The 9,829-nt window shown below is 52.3% G+C and overlaps 1 protein-coding gene across 2 annotated transcripts in view; it reads left to right on the top strand.

Annotated features, from left to right (window-relative positions):
• The first annotated feature begins 599 nt into the window (after positions 1–599).
• Ogdhl (oxoglutarate dehydrogenase L) overlaps positions 600–9,829 on the top strand; it is a 28,483-nt gene continuing 19,253 nt past the window's right edge. For both annotated transcript variants that reach the window (XM_045137805.1, XM_045137804.1), the window contains exons 1-4: positions 600–653; positions 2,644–2,713; positions 4,128–4,332; positions 7,178–7,348. In XM_045137805.1, coding sequence (XP_044993740.1) covers positions 4,129–4,332; positions 7,178–7,348 — 375 coding nt within the window. In that variant the 5' untranslated portion in view covers positions 600–653; positions 2,644–2,713; position 4,128. The remainder of the gene's footprint in view (positions 654–2,643; positions 2,714–4,127; positions 4,333–7,177; positions 7,349–9,829) is intronic.

Genomic DNA, 9,829 nt, shown 5'->3' with positions numbered 1-9,829 from the left:
TCCAGGGAAACATTCAGGCAAATTCTAAGAGACTGTTAGCTATTCATTGCGGCCTTGTTTGTGGCGGTGGTGCCCTGTGGTGAGGGCAAGTCCAGCTCACCGTCAGTGGGAGAATGGATGAGTAAAACGTGACAAATGCACTTTTCATGCATTACCTCATCCTTTACTCAAAGCACCCTTCAGACAGAACTTTTAATAACAGCAGTCCTATTTTACAGGCTATGAGATGGAAACGCTTCCCCAGCACGCAAACGTCTGCTTTTCTTAAAAAAAAAAAATTTTTTTTTTCTGGGACATTTTCCTTAGTTTCAGGACGAGGACACTGGGGTCCACGGGCGGCTCTGCAGTGTATTCAGTCCCTGGGCCACTGCACGCCTGGGTTCCTTTGTCCAGTCTGGAGGGTCTTCGCTAGTGGCCTTGGGGCTGGGCGGTCAGCACCGCGGACAGCTCCGGCTGCAGGGCGCTGGCGGCGGCGGCGGGGGGGGGGGGCGGGGCGTGCCCGTGACGTCACGACGCGCGAAGCCTCGGAGGCGCGCTGGGCCTCGTCACGTGACCCGGGGCATTTGGCCCGGCGCGCCGCTGCCCCCTCCCGCGCCGCCCGCCGAGCCCCGCAGCCTCCGGACCGCGCGGCGCCGCCGACCCCCGCCCACCCGGTGAGCGCGGCCGCGCGTCCTCCTCCGCTGTCTGGGGACTGGCCTCTGCTCCTCCCTCTTTCCCTCTCTCCCTCCCTCCCGGGTCCCGGGGTGCCGCTGCCCGCTGTCCTGAGCTGGGCCCCGTGGGTGGGTGGATTGGGGGGGGGGGGAGTCGGGGGCGGGGAACGTGACCTTGACTCCGCCCTTGACTGTCTGCAGAGTCCCTTAGGAGCCCCCCCACCAACTTCTCCCGAGCCTTTTGCGTGCATTTCATCAGTCGAGTGCAGTATTGGGGGTAAAGGAATGACGCGCTGACCGGGGTTCCAGGCTCCAGCCATCCCCCCCCCCCAACCTCCACAAGCCCTGGCCTGGGGAGAAGCCTCCTTGGAACCCATCCCAGGAGTGTGTGTGTTGGGGTGGGGGTCACTGTCGAGAGTCACAGTGAGGTTGGGGAGGGTCCAGGGTTGTGGGTCTAGCGAGGCACCCAAGCAGCCTCGAAGTCCCAGGACATTGAGGTGGCCTGGCGGTGGACAGGGTCCTTTATAGACGCTTTCAAGTGTAGTCTCCCGTCCCGCTTCTGGAAACAGGCCGGGAAAGAGGCCTGGTTTGTCTGAGGTTGCAGCTAGCATGGGAAGCGCTCGTACCCCCAAGGAGATGGTGGTGGTGGAGGATGGGATAACCTTGAGGCTCCCCAGGCAGCGCTGTTCGGTGACCAAACACCCCTATGGCTTGTGGCCGCAGGTGCGGGCCCTCCCGACCAATGAGGCAGCGCCTTCAAACAGGCCCCACCCCCTTTGTACTTTTCCAACTTCTGAGCTTTTGGAAAAAGCTCAGCCCTTTCTCTCTGCCAAGAAATACACACACCTAACCCCCTATTGCGCTTCTTGAAGATCTGCCGCCTTTTGGGTCCTGCAACTTCAAGCTGGGCTTTGTTTTGAGCAGCGCGGGTCCACTTCTCGGTGCAGGACTAGGGTAGACAGACAGTGCAGTTTGCTCACAGCTTAAGGGCTTCTCAGACCTCTTATTAACTCATCTTAAGGGCTTCTCAGACCTCTTGTTAACCCAGGGGCATCAGGAAGCAGCTCTCATCCGAGTGCCCCTAGGAGCTCACAGTTTTGGTTTTAGGATTGAATGGGGACTAGTGGGTGACATTACCCCAGAGAGGATACCGCCCCCCCTCCAGCAAGCATTGCCCATCAGGGGTTTGCACATTGCTGCTGCCTTATACCCTGATTGGGCAGGACTTACCAGGACTGGCTAGGCTCTGGCTATAGACCCTTAGCCCACCAGGGCTTTTGGGTCCTCAGGCTGTAGTGGTTGGGGGTAGGAGTGGCTGGCTGGCTGCCCACCCACTTGCCAAGCAGGGTGAAGGCCACAGCAGTGTCCTTGGCTTACCCAGACTGTTCAATGTTTGTAAAACACAGTGTTCTCGCCCTGGGCCAGGTTGACTACTGCCAAGCATAGTCCCTGTCTGGCTTGAATTGTCCCATTCCCCTATGGAGGTGGGGCTGGCAGAGGAAGCACCAGCAGCATTGCCCCTCAGAGGAATCCAGTTAATGTCTCTGTGCGGCTGTGTGAGCAGAGCAGGCCCATCCACTGCCAGCTTGGCCTCTTCTGTCTCCATGTTTCCGCTGATAAAGTGGGCACAAGTGTCCACTCATAGGCTGTTGCTGGGATCCAGTGGGCACCTACTGCTCCCTGCCCGTGTGCTAATCTTGGTTTTACAATGCCATGGATGGTCTTGGTGTCTAGTGCCCTTGCTGTGTGGGATGGTTTTGTTGGGTTTCTCTTCATGCCTCAGGTTGTGAGCCCAGCTGTCTGGCCCTAGAATCCATGTCTGGCCCTTGGAGGGCTGCTTCTCAGTGGATGTAGGGGTGTGTGTGGGGGGGGGGTGTTTAGGTAGCTCACTGTGAGGCCTGACCATACTGGCTCGGGGCTGAACATGACAGTCCTGCTAGCCCCCCCTCCCCCCCACACCGTGGAATATCGTTGTTACCTTTCCTCTGTGCAGACTTGGCTGCAGGATGCCTCAGAAGACCGTCCTTCCATAATTGAGGAAGTGCCCCTTCTTTCAAGCTCATGTGAGTTTGCAAAGATGGTCGGGGGTGGGGGAGAGGAGAGCAGGTCAGGAGAGTCATATCCTACTGTGTAGTGGGCTTGACCCCTTGAAGAAAAGGCCAGCCAGCAGTGTCCTGACTTGGCTGGTATTAGGGCACAGGTGGGGTAAGACTGTTGCCCAGTGGGCAGAGCTCACCCAAGGACCATTGATTACGGACCATGTTTAAGCAGGACCTGGGAGGCAGTTACACGCTCCACAACGCACATCTGCCGGGTTACTGAAATGTGCGAGAGGCCACGGGCTTCTCCCACGGACCCTGGTGGGTGGTGTTCTGGACCTGCCTGCTGCTCCCAGGCTGGAGGTCCGTGGGTCGTGTCCTGGCAGTGGCTGGACTGGGCATAGGAGAGGTTGTTGCTCGCTTATCAGGTGGAGGTGGGAACGTAGAAGTCCTACTTTACAAAGGTGGCAGGGACCCAGGGGCAAAGAGGGGCCTTAGTGGGCCCGGCTTGGGAGCCCAGATTCTCCGTAGTGGCGAATTCTTGTCTCCTGTGTGGGAGGGAGATAGCAGAGGAAGTCCTACTCTGGAAAGCCTGCCAACCATTCCGGGCCTTTCTCCGGGGGAAAAGGACAGGAAAGTTGACAGGTGAGTAGAATTCAGTGTTGTGGTTCCCCCAGCCTGGGTGGGCTACTAGCTTATATATGCCCTGGGCCATCAGCTGGTCTGGGTAGCATTGGTCCAGAGTAAGTTCCAGGCAACATTCAGGAGGTGCAGAAGGCAGCTCCAGCAGATCTGGCCTGGGCACCAGTCTTCCCCTCTGTAAAGCAGTCTGGGTCACCGGGCTCTTGGCTGTGCCTGGGAGACAAGATACTCTGAACAAGTATTGCAGGCATAGGTCGCTTCAGGTCAAAGATAAAGACGTCAGTGGCAGTGTACCACGATCACCTCTCGTTCCTCTACGTGTTTGCTCCCCCACCCCCACTCTGCCGTTTTGTGACTGTGCTCAGCATACTTGCAGATTGCTCTGTAGCTCCGGGGAGGTGGACTGTGTGTCCATCTCGTCTTGGGATTACTGTCCACACAGGCATGTCCAAAAACCTTCAAAGTGAACTCCAGGGCCCGAGCTTGGATGATCCCTGGGGCAGGGCCAGGGGTATGGGGGCAGCAGACTTCTGGGACCAGATGGAGGAACCTGGGCTGGGTAAAGGGCCCAGGAAGGGTGTGGCTCAGTTTAGTTTTTTTTCAAAGAGGTGAGCCCTCCCACCAGGAAGTGAGCTCAGACCTGAGAGATTATCACTTCTTGTCTTACCTTGGTATAGTCTGGGGCCACGCCTCCCCAAGTGGGAATACCAGGTTTCAGAAGTGTCTGCTCATCTGTCAGGGCATCCTTTTGTCTGGGTCCTGTGATTTATGCCTCTCCCTCATTGCCCATGTCCAGAATGAGTCAGCTCAGGCTGCTGCCATCCAGGCTGGGGGCACAGGCCATGAGGCTCCTGGCCGCACAGGACATCTCGGTGTTAAGCCGGCGCAGCGGGACCTCTGGACCCCTGACCACCTTCCCAAGCAGTAAAGGCCAAAGCAGTGCCAGTTACATGGAAGAGATGTACTTCGCCTGGTTGGAAAACCCACAAAGTGTTCACAAGGTCAGCATCCCTTCTCCCCACTTTGTGAGAGACTGCCGGGGCCATGTAGGGGCCTGTGAAGAGAAGCAACCCGCTCTTGTGTGATTCAGGCCAGCTTCTGTGCCTCTTGACCCTTCATCATCCCTGGGTGTGAAGTGGCCTGTCCTTCTATAGGGGAGGAGGGCATGGGAGATACGACCTCACAAGACCAGACTGGACCTGGGGCCTGCCCTGCTTCCTGCTAGCCGAGCTGTCTCCAGATGTCTCCTCACGGGGAGTTAGGAAAATAAACGTCTATAGAGATGTGCTCGGATAAAAACACCTCTTGGTGGCTAAAAAGTAAATCAGCCGGGCGTGGCAGTGCACGCCTTTAATCCCAGTGTTTGGGAGGCAAAGGTAGGAGGATCATGGTGAGTTTGAGGCCACCCTGAGACTCCATAGTGAATTCCAGGTCAGCCTGGGCTAGAGTGAGATCCTACCTCGAAAAACTAATAAATAAATAAATAATAAGTGAGTCAGAGGAAAGTAATGGTCACATGATACAAAGTCAAAATGTAAGAAAACTCGAGAGGCCTCCTTCCCAGTCCAGCCTACAATTGTAGTTCCTCAGGTCCTCCTCTGCCTTTCTGAAAGCTTCTTTATGTAAACCTTTTGCAAACAAGACTGAATTTCCTCTTTTACACAAAGGTAACATGTAACAATCCTGCTTTGCTCTTTGCTCTTTCACTTGGCTGCTGTCGGCATTCCAGATCTTTCCGTGCCCTCAGTGCGCTTCCTGTCTTGGTCATCATGAGCAGTGCTGCGGTGTGTTCACGGATGCATGTAGGAAACATTTGCCACACTCCAAGAGCATGTGTGTGTGTGCACAATTTTGTTGTGTTTTGCCAACTTGTTTTCCATACAAAGGTCCAACTGATTCCCACTGGCAACTATGCAGGAGTGAGCAGAAGATAGCTTTTTCTTTTTCTTTTTTTTTTTTTTTTTTCAAGATAGGGTTCCATTCTAGTCCAGGCTGAACTGGAATTCACTATGGAGTCTCAGGGTGGCCTCGAACTCATGACGATCCTCCTACCTCTGCCTCCTGAGTGCTGGGATTAAAGGCATGGGCCACCACGCCCGGCTCAGAGAGAGCATGTCTTTTAAAAAAAAAAATTATTAATTTATTTGCAAGCAGAGACAGACACACAGAGAGAGGGGGGGAGAGAATGGGCGGGCCAGGGTCTCCAGCCACTGCGAATGAACTCTAGATACATGCACCACTTTGTGCACCTGGTTTTATGTGGGTGCTGACACATCAAACCTGGATCATTAGGTTTTTCAGCTAAGCATCTTAACTGCTGAGTCGTTTCTCCAGCCCAAAAGCATGTTTTGTTTTGCTGTGCTGAGGATTGAACCCAGAGCTTTGTTCATGCTAAGCAAGTGCTTTCCCACTGAGCAGTGCCACCAGCCCCGCCCCAGGAAAGCACTATGACTTATTTTTCTCAGAAATAAAAAAAAGTGTTGGTGTATATGCACATCTGAGTTTGCTGCCCCTCCCAGAGTAGCAAGCTAAAGTCCTTTTGAGCTTTGTTCTCTTGGCAACTGTTGTTACCTTCTTGTGGCTGCAACAAAGCACCCGGCCAAAAGCAGCTGATGGAGGACAAGCTTTTTTTTTGGCGTACAGTCTTGAGGGGAAGCTTCATGATGACAGGGGAAAGCATGGCATGAGCAGAAGCTGGACATCATTCTCCAGCACAACAGTAGCTGGAGAGCGCGCCAGACTCTAGTAAGGGGGAGCTAGCTATAGCACCCCTAAGCCAGTCCCTAGCAACACACTTCTCTTCCAGGAAGGCTCCACCTCCCAAATTGCTAATCAGCTAGGGACCAATCATTTAGAGCACATGAGTTTATTGGGGGTGGGAGGGAAATCTGATTCAAACCCTCATAGCAATAGACATTGACAGCATTCCACGTCCACAGTAATGAGGGCATCTTTTCACAACCTACTGCAGAGTCTTCCAGATTCTAAATGTGTATTCATATTGATAGCCATTTGAGTGGTGGTTTTTACCTCATCTTTTTTTTGGGGGGGGGGTTTCAAGGTAGGGTCTCACTCTAGCTCAGGCTGACCTGGAATTCACTATGTAGTCTCAGGGTGGCCTTGAACTCATGGTGATCCTCCTACCTCTGCCTCCTGAGTACTGGGATTAACGGCGTGTGCTACCACGCCTAGCACCATCATTTTTATTTATCTTTTTTTAAACTTTTACTTATTTGCAAACAGAGGGAGAGAGAGAATGAATATGGGCATGCCAGGGCCTCTAGCCACTGCAAATGAACTCCAGATGCATGCACCAACCACCTTATGCATCTGGCTTTATATGGGTACTGGAGAATCAGACTCAGGTTGTTAGGCTCTGCAGGCAAGGGCCTTAACCATCGAGCAATCTCTCCAGACCATACCTGATCATTTTTATATACAACCCTGCAGGGGGATCTGGGCACACATGTATAAGTGCATCCCTGATAAAAATTGCCAGCAGCAGAATTGCTGGCTCAGCAAATGCATTTATTGATCCTGCAAAGGATGAGCCTGACAACTTGACCTCCATGCAGACCTCTAGAACCCGCAGTAAGGACATGCTGTCCCCAGAGTTGATGCCTCATCACAACTCAAACCATGCACGCATGCACGCATGCACCAAGCTGAGTGCAGAGGAGGATAAGGGCCTGGGTTGGTGGAGAGGATTCCCTGAAGCAAGGCCCCGGGTAGGCCGTGAGAGCTGTAGTTTTCCAGGAAGACTGGCTGCTCTGGGCACTCCAGCCTGGACCACCCAACTCCTCCCATGCTCTGACCTGTCTGTGTTCTTCCTTCTGTCCTGCCCAGTCCTGGGACAGCTTCTTCCAGAAAGCAAGCAAGGAGGCTTCTGTAGGCCTCGCTCAGCCACAGCCCCTGTCTGCCATCCAGGAGAGCAGGTCAGCAGTCCCAGGTGGCACCAAGACCAGCAAGCTGGTAGAGGACCACCTGGCTGTGCAGTCCTTGATCCGAGCCTACCAGGTAAGACGGAGGCTGGGAAGGGTCGTAGGCAGTAAAGAAGGGGTCTCCGCTCCATTGTCCTTAGAGAGCTCGTCTTCCTTATCTGTGGCCAGTCTTTGTCACATGTCATTTAAGGATTTGCTGGTGATTTATCACGGATGTACTTATACACGTGTGCATTCCCGGGTGTCCCCTGCAGGGTTGTTTATTAAAATGAGGGCATAAAAACAGTCGAAATGACTTTCAGTAGGAAACTGGCTGCACAAGTGAATGTTACTTGAAATGCTGCCAGTCTCAGGCACACCACGCCCTGGGTAGTTACCGGAGCACTTAGTGGGTGATAAATTGCAGTCCGTGTTCAGGGAAAGAGAAATGTATTGACGCTTGTTGCTGCTCATGGCCCTTTAGTCTGGGAATCACAAGTGGACAAGGAGTGCATACGAGCGGGTGCTTTGTCAATGTTGAGTAAATGAATGGATAATGCACCAAACGGTGCTCTCCCAGGAACTGCTCATTCAGGAGACGTGGGGGCTCTCTCCCCCATACTGGGTCCCCAGGCTGGGCCCCAACTTCTTTAGCATGTCTTGGTGACCTGCCATATTCTTGACTGAACAGGACTAAGGAAAGGGCCTGACTGGTGGCGTTGACGCCGCAAGTGTAATCACTGGGTATCTCTGTGAGAACTGGTGACAGAAGGCATTTCCTAAGGGGAAAAGTGGCCTACAGGGTGGTGCTAGGGATTCAGGCCCTTGGTACAGACTCCACAGGAAGGAGCAGCAAGCTGCTACTTGGGCTCAGGAGAAAGGGGAATTAACAAATGGAAATTGTACCTTACCTCCCACCAGGCTCCCACTGGGTGGGATGGGACTGAGTTCCCTATGCACCCTGGGAGGCAGAGGGAAGGTGAGCAGGGCAGGGCTCTCGCTGCTCTGAAGACCCATCCATCAACTGTGGGCCACCCGCAAGTCTACACTATCTAGTACCAGTGGAGCATCCCTAATCCGACCAAAGGGCTCTGAAATCTGAAACTTACTGAGCATCCAGATGACATCACAAGTGGAAAATTCCACATCTGACCTTAGTGATGGGTTGCAGGCAAAACACAGGCACACCCAGAGCACTGAATTCACTGTGGAAACTCATATTTGGGCTGTGTAGGTATAAGGTGTTTGTGGAGCATAAAGGTTTTGTTTAGATTTGGGTTTGCCCAAGATATCCCATTCTATGTTTATATAAATAATTCCCAAATACAAAAGAGTGTGAAATTCTAAACACTTATTAGATACTTTTCTCTTGGCTACAACAGAATACCTACCAAGAGCAAAAATTTAAGGAAATAAGAGTTCGCAGTTTGAGGGTACAGTCTGTTACGGTGACGCCATGGTGGCAAGAGAGAGGCAGCTGGTCACACTCCCTCTGGGCTGTCAGGAAGCAGCATGGCCCTTACCTCTTCAGGTGCTCATTGTTTTCGGATTAGCCAAGAGCAGACCCGGGATCCTGCCGAAGTGTCCGGATTCTGGCATCACCTGACTGGAGCACTATCCAAAGAGTCTCACAAGCCGCAATAGCTGACGTCCTCTGCAGATTGTTCTCTTGTAGTTCTCGCCAGGTTTTGTGTGAGAAGTGAAGTTGTTTGCCCCGTAAGATTTCCTGAGTCAGAGGTTTCCTGACCTTATCCCTGTGATGCCATTTTACCTGTCCCTTTGTCACGGGTAAATTGATATTGTAATCCAGAGCCTTCAGCCAATAGATTTGCCCCCTCCCACCAGCTTCCTGGCGCTGGTAGGGACGGGCACATTAGCATGGAGCAGCCACGGCTGGCAAACACTCTCATTCTCTTTCCTTCTGTATTACCTGAGATACTTGTCCGGAGACAACTCACTTTGCTCATTGTTTTTCCTGGTGTGTGTTGCACAGGAGAGGCAGGGGAGGGACACTGGGGAGGTGGCCCAGTAGTTCCAGGCACTTGTTCTGTAAGCCTGCTGACCCCGATTTGAACCCCAGCACCAGCGTATAGCCAGACTCAAAGTGTAGCCCCAGCTATGGCAGGGAGATGAGGAGCTGGCCTTCCTCGTGGCAAAACAACAAGAGAGACCCTGTCTCAGAGATGGTGGAAATAAGAGGACACAAATCTACATACGCTCATACATGCACATGAATAAATGAAACCCCCAGAGAAAAGCAAATAAAAAGGTGTTTTTTTAAAATTTTTATTAGCATTTTCCATGATTATAAAAAAATCCCATGGTAATGCCCTCCCTCCCACTTCCCCTTTTGAAATTCCATTCTCCATCATATTACTTCCCCATCACAATCATTGTACTTACATATATACAATACCAACCTATTAAGTACCCTCCTCCCTTCCTTTCTCTTCCCTTTATATCTCCTTTTTAACTTACTGGCCTCTGCTACTAAGATTTTTTTTTTTTTTAAATGGGAGATTGTTTCCTCACATTCTTTTTTTTTTTTTAATTTTTATTTATTTATTTATTTGAAAGT

The sequence above is a fragment of the Jaculus jaculus genome, chromosome 18, assembly GCF_020740685.1.
Source record: "Jaculus jaculus isolate mJacJac1 chromosome 18, mJacJac1.mat.Y.cur, whole genome shotgun sequence".
In the NCBI taxonomy this organism is placed as follows: Eukaryota; Metazoa; Chordata; class Mammalia; order Rodentia; family Dipodidae; genus Jaculus; species Jaculus jaculus.
The sequence above is the reverse complement of the archived record's forward strand: the minus strand, read 5'-3'. Positions and strand labels throughout refer to the sequence as shown.